Source organism: Elgaria multicarinata, chromosome 4 (assembly GCF_023053635.1).
Source record: "Elgaria multicarinata webbii isolate HBS135686 ecotype San Diego chromosome 4, rElgMul1.1.pri, whole genome shotgun sequence".
Taxonomy (NCBI): domain Eukaryota; kingdom Metazoa; phylum Chordata; class Lepidosauria; order Squamata; family Anguidae; genus Elgaria; species Elgaria multicarinata.
Genome location: NC_086174.1, coordinates 76184907 through 76206955, shown reverse-complemented (window position 1 = coordinate 76206955; position 22049 = coordinate 76184907). Strand labels below are relative to the sequence as shown.

The window sequence follows — 22049 nt, the reverse complement described above, 5'->3', positions numbered from 1 at the left end:
CAGAAGCCCAGCGTCCTCGGTTTCTTAAAGCAGGGATAGACAGACAGTAGATCTACAGATATTTTGGACTTCAACTCCCAGAAGACTTTGCCACCATGGGCAGTGGAGCCAAAGGCAAATGGGTGGAACAGAAGGATTGTTTCATACAAATACTTACTTTGGTTCTAAAATTCCTCTGTACCAATAAAATAAAATAAAACACCTTAATTTCTTGTGATTTTTAAGGGGCTTTTTTCTGTTAATACCTCCCCTTCTCAAAACTGCAGTTTAAAACCTGATTGTGCACCTTGGAATTTCTTGTGGTGCTGGTTACAGATGTAAAATTTCCGGAAATTTTGAAGCCATGGAAAAAAACTCCCTCCCCCATTTTTTCCAGAAAAAAACCCGGAAATTTTAGGAAAAATTGAAATAATGCAATATTAGCACTTTTTACAAATTGAAAGTCACTTTGCTACTTTAGGAACATAAAATGTAATTATGTCCAAGTTGGTTTGGCATAAAATTATTACATTTGGTATATTAAAACTAGTGTATTCAAACAATTATTACAAATTTAATTTCCTTTTTTTCCTTTTTTTTTTTTTTTTGGTAACAAATGGAGCTACAAGCTCCTGAACTGTTAGGAACACCTGAACTGCAAGGAACCTCTTTGGTTCTGCCAGTTTATGAGGAGCAGGCAAACAACAATTTTAAAAAACAACAACTGAAGAAAATTAGTAACAAAGAAAATTATTTATGTCTCCACTAGTCCTCCAGTGTCAAGACATAAAGCCCCCATTCCCATAAAAAGAACTGAGTAAAATGGGGACGACAACAGCAAGATTCAATGTATATGCATGAAATTTAATCAGACTCATTTTCTGACCTATAGCTATCAGTATTAGTTTCAGTCTCTGCTTCCATGGAAGTGCCCCCTAGAGGCAGAAATGCATCTTGCATTTGAGAATTGTAGTCTCAGTTTGCAACCTAGGACTTGCTTGTCCTTGGTGCACAGACATTGTAATAATCTGATACTGTACAGTTTTTGGAAAAAACCCTGAGTTTTCCCCGAATGATCCTGGTTTTTTTCCGGGCCTTCACATCTCTAGCGCTGGTGAACTAACAAAATGGCAAGGTGCTGGGAGCAATTGCTAGCAAGGTTCAAAAGTTTACCTTGGTCTTTCTTAGAGAACCCCACATATTAAGCATGCCTGTCTTATCAGTACTGAGCAAGTCATTATTGAATAGAGAGTTGGTGCTGGGAGATTTGAGCATAATCCACATTATTTATAAGGACTTTGAAACCGAAAACTTTTTGTTATTAATAAATGTATATTAAATATAAATTGATCATGTACTAAATTCTACTGTTTTTATATTGTAAGCTGCCTAGGGTGACTAGAAAATATGTTAGATAAATATTTTGGTTTGTCCTGTTCTTACATTTCTAATGAGATTGGCTTGCTTCTTGTTGGAGGTCACCATATGCTTCCTGATGTACTCTTGTTTCCACAATTTTTTTCACTTGAATTGAGCCCTGTTAACTGAAGTCTCTGAGAATGGTGTGGATGAAAGCCAGGTAGCCATTACATAAAACACATCTATATGAGCACAAACTTCCAAAAAGTGAGCCAGATTGGTTGGAGGAAGGAGGTGAGTCATTGTCCAAATGGTCAGAATGTGCTGCGTTCAATTTTTATTTGAGTGAACTTTCTTTTATCTGATGACCTTAAAGGACCTTGCTAGGAAAAAAAAAATCAAGATTATTTTCTAAACATTTGCATATTTAGTGTATCCTTTAGAATATTTTAAAAAACAACAATACATTTTCCAGGGCTGTATTAAATCATTGAACATTCAGCTTTGTTAAAGAGATGTAATTGTATAGAGTAAACTTCCATTAGACAATGAAAAAAGAAGCTTATGTATGAGGAGAAACAGATATCTCTCAGATTAACTCCCCTCACCACCAAAATAAGTTCAAACTATTGGTTTGGTTTATTTGAGATTGAAGGTTTACACCTTTACCACAGTAGGTAGATAATCAAATTTCCATACATTTATTTAATATTGATGAGACAAAGGTGTTATTAATAATCTTTCGAGGTCTTTTTGGTTTTGTTTGAAACAGTATAAAAAAGGGTGCCTAGAGAGTGACATATCCATGTTACATCTAAATAAATCTGTGGAATGTGAATTGTCCTAAACCAAATTTAATTAACGGCTTCCCCTCCCTCCTTTCCCCCCAGTCTACATAGGAGTGTCTTCTGTTTGACAAAATCTATGTTGATAGACAGGTAGTATTTATTAAAAGGGGATTGGCAACACGACAGACAGCAATATGAACTAACAAATACAGGTAGCGTTTAACAAGCATTGACTTGTTTAAAGTATTCCCCTCTATCATAATAAGTTCAAAGTGTGCTGCAATAACTAAGTGTCCCTCAATATGATGGGCAGGGCAAGCAGGGCAAGACAATGACAGAGCTAGTAAAGGAGCATCTAATCTTAGCAGTGCACTGTGCCTTCTAACACACTATGTTCAATAAGATTTTCTTCCTAGAAACTGCGATTACAGCTTAAAAAGGGGTTTTGTTTTAGTATAAAGCCATTGAGTATCAAGCAGTATGATATGATGCATTTTAATCTATGTACATTGATGGTGCTATATAAATAAATAAAAAATAATAATCTATGATTTTAGAAAGTTGATGGTCCAAAATGATTTGCATGGGTGGAACCTGACTGATGCCAGTAAGTATCTTGCAGATTTAGGCTTCAAAAAAGAAAGAGAAAAAGATAATTCTGTATTCCAATTGTAAAGGCAAGGTTGTTTTCAAGGCAGAGATTGGGAAAAGTTCAAAAATGTATCAAATTGACTGAAAGCATTTAAAAACAAACAAACCATGAGGCTCTAAGGCAGATCTGAAGCCTTTGACTCAGCCTGTTTTTGCTTACATCACTTTGGGTGCAAGTAGTCAGTTTCTGAGATGTCCTACAGCCCTAGTAAATCTATATTCTTGTTGAAAAAGTCTCTTATAGGATGAAAAAAGGGAAACATTGTGCCTAAATTTGTAGTTTTCATCTTTAAGCAGTAGAGAGTTTGATACTTAGAGATCATCATTCTAGCAAACAATATTGTTAGAGAAGTTTCATATTTGCTGTTTTTCCTTAATGGTTTGGCAACAACTCCCATCATCCCTCATCACTGGCTTTGTGGCTAGAGCTGCTGGTAGTTGTCGTCTCAAATATCTGGAGGACCAGAAGTTGCACTGATCTATACCAATGGAAGTTGGACCAATAAAAGAAAATACCGCTTGTCCTATAATCTGTCCTCCTGTCCTGTTTCATATACTCTGATCCATATGACACCGACTGTCTGAACCAAGTGCCTGTGTTAGTAATCACTTTTTATTATGGAAATAGATTATAACGTAGGACCCTAATTTCCTTGAAGAAGTTCCACTCATCCCTGTAGTGTTAAATCTTTTATTTTGTGGCCTCATTGCCGGATTAGGCAGTAGTATTGTATACAAATACCATTGCAATAATAAAACTAGCTTCATGTTAAAACTACACAGAAAGTAGTTTATTTATTCACATCTATGGCAGCTCTCCCTTGAAATGGCTTTTACTGGGGGGAAAACTGGTTGGTTTAAATGACAGATTTCCCCCTTCTTCTTTTGAAATAGGCCCACTTTATAACCTCTTGTGTTAATATCTACTCCAACCAAATCCTTTTATTTGTTACCAACCCAGCTGATTGTTGTACCAACCCAGCTGGGCTAGCAACCACAAACAACCCAGAAAGTGACCCCATGGTTTGTTGTTGGGTTGAGAATTCTAGGTTGTTTAAACCAAGGGTTGTTACATGACCTGATCAATGGCTAGTTAGATTAGCCACAATAGATACTTTGACATCAAGATCAGACATCAAGACGTGCATTATTATTATTATTATTATTATTATTATTAATAATAATATTTACTTCTTATTGCACAATTTAGAATCTAAAGAAAATAGAGAAGACCCACAGATCAGTTAGATATGAGCTCACTAATATTCCTAATGAATATGCAGTGGAAGTGAAGAATAGATTTAAGGGACTAGATTTAGTAGATAGGGTCCCGGAAGAACTATGGACAGAAGTTCGCAACATTGTCCAAGAGGTGGCAACAAAAAACGTCCCAAAGGAAAAGAAAACCAAGAAGGCAAGATGGCTGTCTGCTGAGACACTGGAAGTAGCCCAAGAAAGAAGGAAAGCAAAAGGCAACAGTGATAGGGGGAGATATGCCCAATTAAATGCAAAATTCCAGAGGTTAGCCAGAAGACATAAGGAATTATTTTTAAACAAGCAATGTGCGGAAGTGGAAGAAGACAATAGAATAGGAAGGACAAGAGACCTCTTCCAGAAAATTAGAAACATCAGAGGTAAATTCCAGGCAAAAATGGGTATGATCAAAAACAAAGATGGCAAGGACCTAACAGAAACAGAAGAGATCAAGAAAAGGTGGCAAGAATATACGGAAAATCTGTATAGGAAGGATAATAATATCGGGGATAGCTCAGACGGTGTGGTCAGTGAGTTAGAGCCAGACATCCTGAAGAGTGAGGTTGAATGGGTCTTAAGAAGCATTGCTAATAACAAGGCAGCAGGAGACGACGGTATCCCAGCTGAACTGTTTAAAATATTGCAAGATGATGCTGTCAAGGTGATGCATGCCATATGCCAGGAAATTTGGAAAACACAAGAATGGCCATCAGACTGGAAAAAATCAACTTCTATCTCCATACCAAAAAAGGGAAACACTAAAGAATGTTCAAACTATCGGACAGTGGCACTTATTTCACATGCCAGCAAGGTAATGCTCAAGATCCTGCAAGGTAGACTCCAGCAATTCATGGAGCGAGAATTGCCAGATGTACAAGCTGGGTTTAGAAAAGGCAGAGGAACTAGAGACCAAATTGCCAATATCCGCTGGATAATGGAGAAAGCCAGGGAGTTCCAGAAAAACATCTATTTCTGTTTTATCGACTATTCTAAAGCCTTTGACTGTGTGGATCATAACAAACTGTGGCAAGTTCTTGGTGGTATGGGGATACCAAGTCATCTTGTCTGCCTCCTGAGGAATCTGTATAACGAACAAGTAGCAACGGTAAGAACAGACCACAGAACAACGGACTGGTTTAAGATTGGGAAAGGAGTACGGCAGGGTTGTATACTCTCACCTTACCTATTCAACTTGTATGCGGAACACATCATGCGACGTGCTGGGCTTGACGAATCCAAGGCTGGAGTTAAAATCGCAGGAAGAAACATTAACAATCTCAGATATGCAGATGACACCACATTGATGGCTGAAAGCGAGGAGGAGCTGAGGAGCCTTATGACAAAGGTGAAAGAAGAAAGTGCAAAATCCGGGTTGCAGTTAAACCTCAAAAAAACCAAGATTATGGCAACCAGCTTGATTGATAACTGGCAAATAGAGGGAGAAAACGTGGAGGCAGTGACAGACTTTGTATTTCTGGGCGCAAAGATTACTGCAGATGCTGACTGCAGCCAGGAAATTAGAAGACGTTTCCTTCTTGGGAGGAGAGCAATGACAAATCTTGATAAAATAGTTAAGAGCAGAGACACCACACTGACAACAAAGGTCCGCATAGTTAAAGCAATGGTATTCCCCGTAGTAACCTATGGCTGCGAGAGCTGGACCATAAGGAAAGCTGAGCGAAGGAAGATAGAGGCTTTTGAACTGTGGTGTTGGAGGGAAATTCTGAGAGTGCCTTGGACTGCGAGAAGATCAAACCAGTCCATACTCCAGGAAATAAAGCCAGACTGCTCACTTGAGGGAATGGTATTAAAGGCAAAACTGAAGTACTTTAGCCACATAATGAGAAGACAGGATACCCTGGAGAAGAGGCTGATGCTAGGGAAAGCGGAAGGCAAAAGGAAGAGGGGCCGACCAAGGGCAAGATGGATGGATGATATTCTGGAGGTGACAGACTTGACCTTGGGGAAGCTGGGGGTGGCGACAGCCGACAGAAAGCTCTGGCGTGGGCTGGTCCATGAAGTCACGAAGAGTCGGAAGCGACTGAACGAATAAACAACAAACAAGTGCCATCAACGTTCATGGTGCTGTACAGAACAAACATACTTGAAAAGCTTTTGGTCCAAAGGCATTCAATTCCACATGGATAAGAGTGGACAACATATTTAGTTAGCTTGCTTTTCAACTAGTTCGAGCTACTTGTACTTTGTAGTTTGACCATAGGCGTATCTTTTCCCCCCTGAATTCATTCAACATGTTCAGCTTACTTTCCATGTTTCTGTAAGTTTAGTATGATATTCATCTTGTATTCTTTATTCCAGCACCACGTAATGGCTTGAAATATAATAACGGCCAGCATGACAAGAATAGAAGGCACAGAGTACTGTGACTATCAGATTATAGGCATTAATAAAGCTTTAGAGCTCTTATTTGTTCAGTACTTTGGCAAGTTTATTTTTTCTATTGAATTGCACGTGTTGTGTGTTCCTAGGCAAACTGCTTTCACTGAAAAGGTGATAATTGGAGAAAACCATTTCCTTTTGTTAACTTATAAGCTATTAAAATATTGGACACAGTAAAGGCTTTTAAGGAGAAGAGCCGTGCAATTCTTCCTATTTTGTCTCCCCAGGAGACTGGTTTGTTTCACTCCACTGCTACTGTAGATCTCCCATTTGTTTCCTTTCTTATGGCATTTGAATGCTCGTGTGTGTGTGTGTGTGTGTGTGTGTGTGTGTGTGTTTTACTATGTGAAAAATCTCACTAAAGCTTTCTGATCCCACATGAGAGGGAACGGAGCTTTCTCTCGTTGATATCATGTTTTACATCTGGCTTCGATGACTTATAAAGGCTTATTGGGCTGTCAGTGCTGATGGCTATATGGAACCCAGTGTTCAGAGGCACTATAGCACTTAATATCTGGTGTTGAGTGGAAATAGTGTGGGAGGACTATTGCTTTCATGCCCTATCTTGGACTTCTAATCTCATAGTTTATTTTTATTATTTTATTTATTATTACATTTATATGTCCCCCTTTTCCCTTTTGCAAGGAACCCAAGGTGGCTCACATGGACTTCTTCCTCACAACAACCCTGTGAGGTAGGTTAGGCTGAGAGTCAGTGTCCGTTTCTACACCTGCCTTTTCCCCCAGGATCGTCCCTGGATTATTCCTGTGCATCCAAATGCCACACAGGATCCTGGGAGCAGGTAGGGGCGATCCCTCCATTTTCCTGGGATAATCCTTAGGTGTAGAAAGGGCCAGTGACTGACCCAAAATCACCCAGTGAGCTTCTACTGTAGACTAGAGAGGTGTGCAACACTCTAACCACTCCAACACATTGGCTCTCCTTTTGGGAAACAAGGTATCAGACTAGATGGATTCTTTGTTTGACCCAATAATGTTATTCTTATGTTCTTATATGCTAAAAACTTTTATTTCCTCCATTATATTTATGAAGAAAACTCTGCTCAGCTAGGAGGTGGGCTTACTTTTCAGTAGTGTTATGATTTCAGTTGAATATAAATAAAACTAACTGTACTGGATTAAAATTCATTGTGCACACTATAATGAATACACACACATCTTGTGTGTGTGGATTTTACCTCTCATTAGTAGTTCCCAGAGAACTTCTAACTCTCTTTTAAACTCTCATTGGGAGGTTTTAAATAGTATCTCTGTGAAAAATGATAATGTATACTATTATCAAGTAACAGCTGATAATGCTAACTAGCACTTTTAAAAGGAAAAAAAAGTCGTACAGATTTTTAGGATTTTTCTCAAATTACTGTATGATGACTTAATTACATTGTTGTTGTTAAACACATTTTGATGGTGCTAGCCCATAAGCATTAGGAAATGAACGTATTCATCCTAATGCATCCTCCAGTTCTCTCATAATATTAAATTCCTAAAAAAAATCACAAGATGTCTTTGAAGTTAGACACTGAATAATGGAAAGTGTTTTTCCCCTTGAAAACTTTACATCCCAGATTAAAACCATGCCCCCTCTCCCTGGAGCTTTGGTTCATATTATTTACATGTGGCACGTCTGTTCGTTGCTGTTAAGGCTAAGGAAATAAACTTTGCTGGGGCATTTTTTTTGCGGTGCTTGGGGCATTTTGCCTAGATCTGCCCAGACTCACTTTAAGTTCTTTATCCCGTTTTGACAAAGGAAGAAATGTTTAAAATGCTTTCCAATGGTTGGGCTTGAGTGCTCATTTTAAGTAAAAGTTTAATTAAAAAATTGTACAGCTTTAAAAATTGTATAAACTGCAGTGTTTTGACCTTTATTCCCCACTGCTTGTGTGTCGTTCACAATAATAGTATTGTGTTAGAATGTTCAAATTGTTTACATACATTATCTTTCAGTCCTTATACTGATTGATTCTGTAAGACAGTGGTCCCCAACCAACCTTTTTGGCACCAGGGATCCGTTTTGTGGTAGACAATTTTTCCACTGACTGGGGGTGGGGTGGGGTTGAGGGGATGGTTTTGGGATGATTCAAGCACATTACATCTATTATGTAATTTATTTCTATTATTATTACATTGTAATATATAATGAAATAATTATACAACTCACCATAATGCAGAATCAGTGGGAGCCTTGAGCTTGTTTTCCTGCAACTAGACGGTCCCATCTGGGGGTGATGGGAGACAGTGACATTCTAAGTGTGTTGCTTATGTCCATTCTACTCCGTAATCTCATTTTGGTTATTGTCAATGCAGAAAACCCCGCTTCACAAAGATAGGATGTTGGAAATGGAAACTCTCCAGCAACGTTTGTTTTTTATTCATTTTGGCTAGGGTTAGGGTTAGGGAGGTGCCAAGGTAAGGGGGCGCCTCTTCGCTTCGGCTGGGTGCCTGTGGCCTGTTAGGAACCGGACCATGCAGGTGGGCTGCTTTCACCCGCCCACCCCCACCCCAGTGTGCCTGGGCGCGGGGCGCCGTCTTGCCTGCCCAGCTGAGGTGGCGCCGGGACACTGGGGCGGGTGGGCGGCTTTGGAAAGGCACGCCTGGAAGTCGCTCTCCCAGAGTGGTTTCTGGCCGGGTGCGCCGTTCTGAAGCCACCCCACCCCGCCCCAGTATCCTGGGTTCGCTTCAGCTGGGTGGGTGGGGTGGCGCCCCGCGTCCAGGTGCGCTGGGGTCAGGGTGGGTGGGTGGGGCAGCTCACCTGTGTGACCCGGTTCCTAACAGGCCACGGACCAGTACCAGTCCGTGGCCCGGGGGTTGGGGACCCCTGCTGTAAGACATTATTATTAGCCTCATTGTAGATGGGGACTGAGCCTGAGAGAGAGTAGCTAGCCTGCTATATCCCAGCCGTTCCCAACTGGGTGCCCTCCAGTTTATTTGGACTACAACTCCCAGCATTCCTGACCATTGGCCATGCTGTCTGGGACTGATGGGACTTGAAATTCAAAACATCTGGAGGACACCAGATTTAGGAAGGTGGCTGTATCCAGTCTCCATCGGCTGTTTTAGCCAGTTTGACCCAAACTAACTTCATAACTTTTTCAGATTGTTTTACAGAATTTTCTTAAGGTATCTTTGCTAATTTATGCTGATCAGGAAACTTTCCCTGTAGCCATTGTTTTAGATTTGATAAAGGTGGATGCCAGTTCAATGGTCCTACTCCCCAGCATTGGAAAACAGGGCTAGCGTAGGTACAACATAGCCATGATCCGCAGTAGTAAAGTTAAAAATATAGTAATAGCAAGAGAAAGCATGAACCGCCCAGAGAGCTTCGGCTATTGGGCGGTATAAAAATGTAATAAATAAATAAAATAAAATAAATAATAAAATGATTAAACTGCTGTTTCATTATGTTGCAGTATATCAATTCTCCTAAGTGAATTGTTTACCCAAATTAAGTTCTCCTTGAGTCCAAATGAAGCATGTTTCTGCATAAATGTTGCAGTATCTATTCTTCCGAGATTTTAGACTGACAGGATTTTCAGAAGTTTATTAGTACTTTTTAGGTTCAAAAAGAAAATGGTACTAGTCATGGACTGGATGAGAGCTAATAAACTGAAACTCAAACTGGCTGAATATGTAAAAATTTGTTTAAAATGTTAACTGTTTCCTATGTTTTTATGTTTTTAAATTTTATATATTGATTTTTAATGTTCAGACTTTTTAATCCAATCTTTTTAATCTTTGTAAACTGCCCAGAGAGCTTTGGCTGTGGAATGGTATATAAATAATAATAGTAATAATAATAATAATTATGCTGCTTCCCATAATTGGCTGGGAAGCAGCTAAATGACTAGTACCACTATATATTTCTCCCTAGTGTAATTTTTAATTGGAATATCAAGTAGTAGAATAAACAACTTAATGCCAAAATATGACATGCTCTGCAATAGGTCCATGCTGTTAAGGAAAAGATTCACTTTTCCTTAAACTGTCCTCAGTTTTCCAAGGGATTTCTTGCATTTGTTTGTTACTGTATATGTAGCTATATACCCTTTGTCAGACCAATGTCAGTTTTGTATAATATGTTCTGGCACTTTGGTCATAGAGATGAATGACGCATCAGATTAAAATACATTACATATTATTGGGGGTCTGTATGTCAGTTTATCTTCCCAAATCAGATCAACGTAACAAAATAAGAAAAATACCTGAAGAAAGTGCAGGCTTTTGTCTTTGAAACCTCTTTAGCTATTGGCTGTCACTTTAGTTTGATGAAACATGATCAGCTACTGACAGGTTTATGAATATTCCATCTTCTGAGAAGTTCTAAAAGCTGTCAACCCACACAGGCTCAGCATAGACAGGATGTGTGCTTTTTGGGGGAAGAAATGTTCAGTAGAGAAAGGAGGAGGCTGCACTATCTAAGTAGTGCCTGTTAGACTGTGCATGTATTGCGTGTGTGAGAAAGAATGAATGTTCCATGAATAGTGTATGCAGAAGATTATAAAGAGGTAGCGAACACAGGGAAGATAGTATTGCACATAAAAAAACACACCTGAAAATTTATGTACATATCCACATATGTGTGTATTTAAGATGGTTGAGATCTGAGCTCTGCTACAAACTGAACAAGCTGTCAAAGACAGTTGAGTGCCTTTTGTTCAACTTTCCTGTAATTTTCCCTGAATAAATAATACAGATACAGAGATTGGAATGTGCGTACTCAATTTTGATGACATGCTGATGAAAACTCTTGGCAAAGTCTTCCCTCTGACTAAAGATTTCTTCTCATCCGTTGGTTTACTAGCTGTCCATCTTCCTCTAGTCTATCACTAAATGAAGAGTCATCCTCAGCTGGAACAGAACTATCTTGAAGATCTTAAAATTATACCAGTTTGATATTTAACATTGTTTTAATTGAATAGCCACGTGTTACAATGCACTGCAGAAATACCAAATGACCATAAGCAGAAGGAAAATGGCTAATAGCACAGTTCTGGAAATACTTAGGTAAACACTAGCAGGACAACTTTCGTTGTGCTATAATAGACATGTTGTGCAGCAGTTGGCATGTTTCTTCAAGTAGAATACAATCTTCTGTATTTAGTTTCACTATTCTTGTATAGCACTTTATGCAAATTGTAAAATAGTCCATCCATGAACTGAAGGCATCTTCCAAGTAGCAAAAGGCATCTTTGGATCCAACCCATTGACTCCATTACTTCAATGGGAAGAACAGAATTTTTGAGCTGTATCCCATGTTAGTTTATCATGCAGGTAAGTCAGTTCAGGAGTTAATCGGCTCAGTTGACAGCTAATCGACTGAGGTTAATGGAAGCTTAATTAGAATTATTATTTTTAATGTAAACTTCTATACCATAGAAAACCCTACAATCCTCCACTCTCTTTCAAAGGTACAAGTTATCAAAGATTTCACTTTTGGAGAGAAACGGACTAGTAACAAATCATAAAGAAGCAGAACACAGCTTAGTTGCTGAAGACAAATGCAACATGGTGTCATGTAGAGGAAAAATAAGTCAGGAAACTTGAAGAAGTGCTTCTCAATTCACATATCTTCCTTATAAACACAGTCTTCACAACATCAAAAGGGGATAACTTAGTGCTACTTAGTAATGTTTTCTGTGTTATACGTTTCTTGTAGCAAAGTAGTTGCAGTTGGCTGGGCCTGGTCTTCATGGATGCTGCTATGCCTTAAGTACCTATGTGACCGTTGTGTTTTTCCATCACTACAGTACTGTGACTAGAGAAGTTGATTTAAAACTATTCAGAGTACACAAACATGCTTCACTTCAAACAGTCAACAGAGAGATGACAAGCACCTCTCTTAATATCCTGTCCTATATTGCAACAATATTTTACTCTTTGACATTTAAATGTTAACAACAGACCATAGCAGGCCTCTATATTCTGGAAGTGCAGTCATAGATACTGGTTAACTTTGTAGTCTTCCTCCTCTGTTGTGCTGGTTAAAAAGAGCTTGCCTTTCACGGAAGCATAAGATCTGAGAGAAGGTCAGAATATGGTTGGATATAAGGTCCAATTCTGGGTTTGGGCACTATGTCACAAATGCTTTGACTTTGAGTCTGGCAAACATCATGTCTTCTAACTCAGCCTTCTAAATAAGCTCACAAAAGTTACTATGTTGTAATATTTTAATAGCCTGCTCGGGCTATTATAGGCAGAATAGGGACAATAAACCTCATTCTTCATTCAGCAAGAGGAATGTTTCTGTTCTTGGGTGCAGAGGAAGGAAATAGTGCTTCATCCTCCCCCTCCCCTCTCTCCAGTTCACCCATTTGCCTGAGGGCCGTTCCTTGTCACCTCTGGCTATCAGGTGAGTGCTTAAAAACAAGGTTATTGTAAATAGATCCAGGGAAGACAGTTATTTTCTCATTTATATGCTCTCACATATAATCCAGACAGACAATCCTGTTGCCTTAAATCAGTGGTGGGGAACCTCAGCCCCCCCATTTGTTTTTGGACTACAGCTCCCATTTCCCTGACTACTGGCCATGTTGGCTGGGATTGATGGGAATTGGTGTCTAGCAACTGCCCTAAATGGTTTGGGTTCCAGATTGCCTAGTCCCGTATATGCCTACCCTACACCTTGAGATGTTCTGAAAGTAGAGTCTAGCTGGAGTATTCTGGCTGGCAATACAGGGTAGGGCTTTCTCAATGCTGATATTGTATTAACACTTTGGAGTACCCTGTCTATGGATGTGTACATCATGTGCTGCCTGTTGACTTTCAGATGTCTTGCTACAGCCATGCTCTGTCATGCTTTTGGAACAATAGGATGGCTCTGATGTGGTTTTATATTTATTTGCCAGTGTTAATGGTATTTTGATTGTTGCTTAATCATTTTATATTTTACTCTATTTTGATTATATTTTGGCTCTTCATATTATAGTTTGTATCATATTTTACTGGCACCTGCCTTGTGATTTTTTTTTTAATGTGAAGGCAAGATATAAATGTTTAATAATAAATATTTGTTATTCTGTTTTTATGTTCTGGCTGAAAGTCCTGTGGAGGAGTTTAAAGTATGTGTACACAGTACTATAGTCCCCAAGGCAAGCAAATGCAAGTTTGTAATTCTGCTACATTCTTGGTGCTTTAATTGAAAACCCACAGGCTAATTCCTCATTTTATTTCTAAATTCCTTTGTGTAAAAGTTTCATTTTCAGCACTTAAAGGAATGAAGAATTGTAAGAACTAGTTAAAAAGAATGTTGACCTTTTGTGTCTTGGTGTAATAGGTGATGTCAAAAAGCAGTTTAAACATCTGAAACATTCCCACCACATTTTTCAACAAGAAAATTTACTCTCCTATAGCCTTTCTAATATTCATATGAAATTCTATTTAGCAAAATGTGGAGGAGATATAAACAATAAATTGCAATCTGGCAAATTCTTCCAGTTTTTTATTTGTTTCAGTAGAGGGGCAGACACAATGGTGCTACTTTTTTTTTCTTGAAAAACAAACAAACAAACCTTAATCTCAGAAAAAAGAGGTTAAAATCACCCTTCTTTCTGGGATTACAAAATTAAAAGAGGAACCCCAACACTTAAAAAGCTTGATGTAACTTCAAAGGAGCACTAGGAAACAAGAGCTTCACTGTTTTTTTTTTTGTGTGTGTGTGTGTGTGTGTGTGTGTGTGTGTGTGTGTATTTTAAAAAAGATGGTGCCACCAACCAGTTTATCTTTAAAAAACTTAACCTTTTTTATACTGCCTTAATACTTGTTAATATTACTTCAAATATTGTTTTAATATGCATTTATAAAACTGCAGGAGGTAATGAGAAGCTTGCCCCTTCTTTGCCCCAATATTCAAAATGCTGGTTGCAGCCTCAACAAGAACCTGTGCTAGAGCACCATTTTTTCCTTCTAGGGCTCAGTGTAAGAACGTATGAGATAAATAAATGGTGTGTGAGCTTTAGGAAAGTTCCTTTTTACTCACTGAGTAACTATCAACAGTCCTGCTTAGCTCTCACAAAGCGTACAAAAGCTATTTCCAGTCTATTTATTTTCAAGGCACTGCAGCAACTATAAACAGCTAATTAGAACTTACCAGTTGGTCCAGTCTCAGGGGGAAGGTAAATATAAACACAAGGAGATAAGACCTCCTTTGAAAGACAGACACCACTCTTGCAGAATATAGATAATCCAGTGATTCCAATTTGCTAGCAGAGTATACTAGGTCTTGACTAGTGTAAAAGAGCTCTGTGTAATTGGTGACCTTGATTGAACAGAGAGGTCTATTTGCATTCAAGTGAAGTGAGTTGAACTCTTCAGACTTGAGAGAGGTTTATAACCTTTTCTTAAATTATAAAATAGGAACACTATATGTGGTAGTTTTTCCTTGTAAGCCCTGTAAGCACCTCCCCTTTTTTACAGTTTTATCTTGTTTTAAAACTAAAAGAATAAAAAAGATAATCTTTTTGAGATGAGACAAATAGAATTGGGCAAAGTATTCTAAATCAAGCTACTAATTGGAGTGCTTGTAACTTTAAATCTGTTTACAAGTCTTTGGTTAGAAGTTTAACTGTGATTATTGTTGGTTTAAGTATAACAATGAACCATGGTTAAAATTGGTGTGAGGAATGAAGGGAAATTTTTGAGTAAACAAGTGATCATGGAGACTTCCCCTGAACAGTGCCACTCAAACACCAATAGCTCTTTTTCAATAATTTTGTAGTCCTTTGTTGCATGTTGCTATTGAAAACATGTTAGTGCACATCCGGATTATCCTCCGTATTTATCAATCTGGAAATAGGATACAATTTTATGCTCCCCAAATAATTCTTAAAGGACCCATTCAAAGAACATGCTAAACCATGATGGTTAAGCATTTTGAGCTAAACGTTATAACTTAGCGTGTTGTATGAACCACACCTAACCTTTGTGGCTACAGAACCACAGTTTAAACACACTTGCTAACCACTTGCTGCAAAAAAGTTAGTGGCCTATGTGTTGTCTGATCAGGCCCAAATTGTTGTCCCAAAGTTCCACACCAAGTGAGGTTGGAACATGTTTTTGCCACATTGACGGCACTTTAACAATCTGAGTGCAGTTCTATTTAGTAAGTTTGAGAAATAGATTTTAACTTCTTCATTTCCTTCTTTCTAGATGAGCACAATGATGTACAAAAGAAAACATTCACAAAATGGATAAATGCTCGCTTTTCAAAGGTAAGGATAGCTTAAAAATAGGCACATATCTGGGTTTAATACAATACATAAACTTTTCAGATTTTCAGCAAACTAATTTTTTTTCATCTGAATAGTCATCTGTGCAAACCATTGTAAAGTATAAACAGAATTGTATTTGAGCCCCTTTTCATAGAATCATAGAATAGCAGAGTTGGAAGGGGCCTACAAGGCCATCGAATCCAACCCTCTGCTCAATGCAGGAATCCACCCTAAAGCATCCCTGGCAGATGGTTGTCCAGCTGCCTCTTGAATGCCTCTAGTGTGGGAGAGCACACAACCTCCCTAGGTAACTGATTCCATTGTCGTACTGCTCTAACAGTCAGGAAGTTTTTCCTGATGTCCAGCCGGAATCTGGCTTCCTTTAACTTGAGCCCATTATTCCGTGTCCTGCACTCTGGGAGGATCGAGAAGAGATCCTGGCCCTCCTCTGTGTGACAACCTTTTAAGTATTTGAAGAGTGCTATCATGTCTCCCCTCCATCTTCTCTTCTCCAGGCTAAACATGCCCAGTTCTTTCAGTCTCTCTTCATAGGGCTTTGTTTCCAGACCCCTGATCAACCTGGTTGCCCTCCTCTGAACACGCTTCCTCCTTTCCCCACTAAAGAGGCACCATACATAATAGCAATACAACTGTTGAGCTAATGCCCTTTTAAAAATAATTGTGACTCATCATTAAGTTCATTCATATATCGTCAAGTTGGAGTTCTGTGCATAGCAGATTCTGGAGAATTTGGTATTGACATAATATTGTTAGATACTGAATGCAGTATCCTGAATGCATTAACATGGATTTGTCCTTCAGTATGTTTTATCAGAGTTCAGCTTGATGAAATGTTCACTGAACTTCTATTCTGATCAAGAAGGGTTGCCAGCTCCTGAGTCATAAGCTAGTGGACATTTGCACAGTCACTTTAGCGCACTCCATAGATGACAAATTTTACTTTTTCTGTTGCACTATTTATTCAGTTACTTTCATTTATTGTACTTTTAAAACATCCAATAATCAAAGTTCTCTTAGCAACGTATATTACAATATATTAAAAGCATAAAATGCAAACATTAAAACAAAATACAAACAGGGCTGAATAAAACCACACTTCTCACTTCACCAGAATATATTGGGTTGTATTTTTTTTGAGAGAGATAGAAAATCTGTATTTTTAAAAGGAGAATTGAGGCAGGGAAGAAAGCAAACATTGGAATCCTGTCACAAATTACTAATTATGGAATGTTGCTGAGCAGCACAACTATTGTGGCAAATTTTAGGTTAACTCTTCCCCTCAAATCATGATTAGGAATAAAGGAGGAGAGACAATAAAGAGATGACACAACTTGAAGAGGCTGGGAGGAGGGCGCCACAGGCTATAATTGCCCGGTAAGCCCCTCCTCCAGGCAGTGGCACCACACGCCCTGGCAATGCTGGGGTTTGCAGGCGCGTCACTTCATTTCCCCTCCACACCTGCAATGGCCCACGTGCAGTCAGTAAGCAGTCAGATAAATTGTATGCACTCCCTTCCATTTTGCATTCAAGAGGAAAAGGTAAAGAAAGAGCTTTTGCTTTGACTTTAGAACAAGCTGCATTTCCATGTTACACACTACTGTTTCACTGCAAGTCACCTTCCTCAGAGCAGCTTTGCATAGAAAAAGAAATGTTGGGCTAGGAAGAAGGGAAGAAAGAAAGAGAATTTGATTGCACGCATTTGTGTGTAACATGCAGTTTGACCCAGATGAATAATATGACTGCTCAAACTGATTGTAAAGTTTTCCTTCCATTACATAAGTTCTGAAAAGTGATGTGGTGATTCTAATCATGGGTAGCATGCATTACGTAAGGTACCCACATGGGAGGGGAAATGGCAGCTCAGAAAAGAACAAGAGAATCTTCCATGACTGGGAAAAAGGAAGATTCTAGAACTGCAGTTTGCCAGAGAAGCAGAGGTTAAGCCAGATTTTTTTGACCAAATTGTGCACTTTGGTTAAAAGCATCACACTTGCCATGAACTTGCAGTGTTAATGCCTAAAGAGTCCCTATTCTGGATCCCATTCACATTTTGAAATAAATGAGTGTTAATTGTAATACTTTTCGAATAAACAAATATTCACAACATTGAGAGAATGTAAGGTCCCAATAGAAGACAAATTTAAGCTTAGAGGATATAGTCAAAAACAAGGGGTGTTTATTTTCGCAACATAATATGAAATCCTATAAACATCTCTTTAAATAAATATACATTTTGGGGGCTTCATTAGAAAATCAATGCACTGGCCCTGGTTGCACATAATGATAAATGAAATCCTTTAGAATTCTTCCTTTTTAAAACCAACTACTTTGTTTATTGTGGAGCAATACATTTGGAACAGAAGGGTTTTGTAAAATAACAATTCACAGTCTATCCACATAAACCACCAGTTGCAAATAGGTAGCCTTCCAGATATTGGACTACAATTCCCATCATCCCTTACCATTGGCTGTGCTGGCTGGGGCTGATGAGAGTTGCTGGCCAACAACTTTTGGTAGCCCACCTCTGCCATAAACCATAGCCATGCTTGGTGAAGAAATAAAATATGACTTTGTGGACCTCTTCTATCCATGAAACGTCAGTACTCAACAGGTCTCGTCCTATTGAGTTTCTGCCTTGTGTGATTCATAGGCTAAAATGTGATATATCCCACTTAGGCAGAAGAGATTATGTATATGGGGTATATGGCATACCAAATGTTTTAAAAGTTTGAAGAGACCTGGCTCTTCTACAGTAGCCACTGGCTTCCCTACCAAATATTTCTACTATACAATTAAAAGGAAGTGCTTGTTTCTATGTCCTTGATGGACTTGAAAAATGTACGTCCAATTGTTATGAAACTTTTAGGATTGGTTCTACCTTTGTTTTGGCAGGTTTTAGGTATAGTGAAAATTTTGACTGCCATCTTGAACCGAAAGTGTGACAAATAAATAAAAAATGTATATTGCTTCAATGCCATTTGATCGATTTCAACCAAACTTTGCATCATGATTTGGCATTGCAGTGAGCAGATTTTAACCATACAACATTCATGTTTTTGGGACGTATATTAAAGTATGAAAAAAGAAGAAGTACAGTTTGAAGCCAGGGAAAATTAGTAGGCTGAGCTATAGGCCTATCCCTTTCCCTCTGCCGTGGGGCAGTGCCATCTAAGGTGGAAGGTAATGGACAGTCCCCTCCCTCAGTGGTCTACAGAGGTGGAGCATGCAGGGGTCATGTCTAGGGATGCTGGCAGGTGAGCCTTCACTCAAGTGGAATGGGCACAATGTGCCCAACTATGACAGATGTGTAAGTTTACTTGAAGGCGTTTCTGTGTCAACAGAACGTTTCTGTGTCAACATTTATTAGAATGTAAGCCTTTGGGGCAGGGTCTTGCTATTTATTGTTTTACTCTGTACAGCACCATGTACATTGATGGTGCTATATAAATAAATAAATAAATAAATAAATAAATAAATAAATAAATAATAATAATCAACCTAAAGGTAATTCCAACCCATGTGAAGCCGGGTCTGTTTGTTAGTTGCTTATGAAAAGTGGGTCCTTCCATTTCCTTCTGGTAAGGATATCTCAGTCATTGGGATGGTAGAGGTGGGAAAGAGATCAAGCAAAGTTTTGTGTTGGGAAAGATTATGGTCATTTATGCCAGGGGCAAGCAAACTGATGCTCTCCAGATGATTTTGATGACAACTTCCATAAGTCCTGCACAGTTTAGTTATTGGTCAGGGATCATGGTATTTGTAGTTCAAAATTTCAGGACATCATTAGGTTGCCTACCCCTAGCTTTTGTGCAAAGCCCATTTTAAATCTCTTAATTTTGACTACAGGCTACTGTTGAAACTTTCTGCAATGGTGGGTAGAAGCCCACTTCAAATGAGCTGTACAATGCAATTGGAATTGTTGCACCTTTCATGCAATAATATGTCTAGCCACCATGCACTAATGCAAATGCTATCGTAAGTGAAGCAATTCACAATGTAATGACTTCCTATGCATGATAAAATACCTAGAAAGAAAGGATCATGTGTAGGAACATCCCTCCATAATATTTTTTGCCAGATGTAAGGTAATAGGATTTTAGATGAGAAAATGTCTTCAATAAAATCAAATTTTGTTGGCATAAAATTTAATATCCAGACATCAGCACTGGATTAATTAGGAGAATGGTGATAGATAAGTATAAGGAAGTGTGTATGTGTTAGAAGAAAGGGAGCAGGATTTGTGTCACTTTTGTTAATAGAATTAAAAAGTAATGTATATGAAACCATGAGGATTTTGTAAAAGCATTACAATTTTAATTGCTTTTAAATGTTAATTGTGCATTAATTGCACACTTTCTAAATGTATACATTAAAGGAAAATAAGTTTGTTATAATTTTTATATAAAACAACTTAACAGGGAAATTGAGAACATCTTTATAGCAGATTTATAGACCTTATCATAATAGCAGAAGTTAATTCACAATGGCTTGCACTTAAATTAAAACAGTTGGGCATAGATTTAGAAAGGCTTTATGCACTGTACAACTGTCACCCTTCTTTATCAGGAGTTATAGTGAGAATTGCTTTGGCACTTAATCTTGCTGCAGTTCCACTTTCTATAAAAGGAAATGTAAAGTAGTTTTTATTATCATAGAAATAAGATAACTATGCATTGTTAAGGTTTAGCCATATAATATGCCACAATAAATCCAGCTATAGCATGTCTAGAAAGTTTGTCTAGAAGGGACAAAACCATGATAATTTGAGGTTCACTGGATCACATCTGTATTCGGTCAGATATGTTTGAAATGTCTCCTTTCCTTAAGAACTTTGTTCAATGCTGTAGCCAACATCAATTAGCATATGGCTGCTTTCTGCTCATCAATAGTCCATAAACTTCATTAAGGTTTCAAATACCATTAAATGCCTACTCGTTTACATCTTGTTTTAATCTTGGAAGCCCTATGCAGCTTTGAACTCATGTGAGGGTTAAAAGTGTGGTGGGGATGAGGGCACGTATGTAAGACCCATGTGCTTGGCTCCTCTGTAGATCTTTGTGCATTTGGCACAAAGGTCTCCAGACTCACATGAACAGGCTGAAGTTTCCATAATCATGAATCCTGTTAAAGGAGAGGTTTGTAAGCTGGTTCAGCTGAATGCCCTGAACCTGCTCCCACTCCCAATTCTGGACTAAAGGATTTCCAACTTGCTATGCTTTACCGTCCTGTAAAATCTGAGGCTTGGCATGTTCCAGGGGGTCCCTTAGGCCTTGGAGTTTGGTAAGTGGGTTACAGTTAAACGAAGTGATTTATTCAGGAAAAACATGTCTGTAAACATTGCATCAAAAAGAAATAAACTGGCATTATATCTAGGTGGTGATCTAATGCAGTCTAAGTGGTGTGAAGGAATTTGGGCTAGCATTAAATAAAAGCTGTAAATGATCATCACAACCTATGGAATCCTAGAGAGGGATTAAAGTTTTGTCTATCCAGCATGGCCGCAATGTCACTGTTCAGCCTTTGTTTAATTTCTAGGGGGGAAATCCCTTTGAAGTAGCTGGGTCATAGCCCCATTAAGAAGATTATCTCCTCTCAGAAGTTCCAGCACAAGACGAATTTTGAAATAGGCTGATCACTTAGATATTTCTTTGAAGGTGAAACTGCATTTCAAGATCTTCTTAAAATAATCAGATCGAGTCTTATTTTTTACTTGGACAGGAAACTTAGATGGAGTTCAGTGAATGCAGAGTTGAGGTGTGACTTTTTTTTTTTTTACAATCAGAGGCAAAAGCAGCAAAATAACATGGTTTTTGTGATCCGCTATTAGGCAGTATAGAAATGCAATAAATAAATAAATAAAATTAGGCTGAAACCTTAACCCTTTTCAAATTGGATAGAAAAAGGCATAGAACGCTGGCATATTTCTGCAGACGCAACAATAACTAATTTGAATTTGGTGTTAATTTTTTTAAATAAAGAAATATAGCAGTTACGAGAGAGAGAGAGAGAGAGAGAGAAGGAGGGAGGTGGAGGAGGAGGACCTACAACAGAGAGTGTAAGGGGTTGTTGGAAAGGAACAACTATCATTTTGCTTGGGACTTCTATATTTGGGAACTGACTGCTTGTTCTTTAAATACTGGTGTGAATTTTTTTTAGACATCCAAAGATTAAATTTGTGTGGGCTCTGACTAATGCTATTGGCAGTTTAGTTTTCTATTTTTCCTGTTTGGTTCTGTTTAAAAACATAACAGTGTGGGGAGGAGCGAGCCTGTTCTTGTCTCAAACGGCCTGTGCTTCACTGAGAACATTAGAGGAGTCCTGCTGGATCAGACCAAAGGTTGATCAAGCATGTTCACCTGTTTTCCCACAGTGAT

The 22049-nt window shown here is 38.5% G+C and overlaps 1 protein-coding gene across 1 annotated transcript in view; it reads left to right on the top strand.

Annotated features, from left to right (window-relative positions):
- UTRN (utrophin) overlaps positions 1-22049 on the top strand; it is a 390352-nt gene that overhangs the window by 41470 nt on the left and 326833 nt on the right. Inside the window, exon 3 of the mRNA XM_063124582.1 lies at positions 15593-15654. Coding sequence (XP_062980652.1) covers positions 15593-15654 — 62 coding nt within the window. The remainder of the gene's footprint in view (positions 1-15592; positions 15655-22049) is intronic.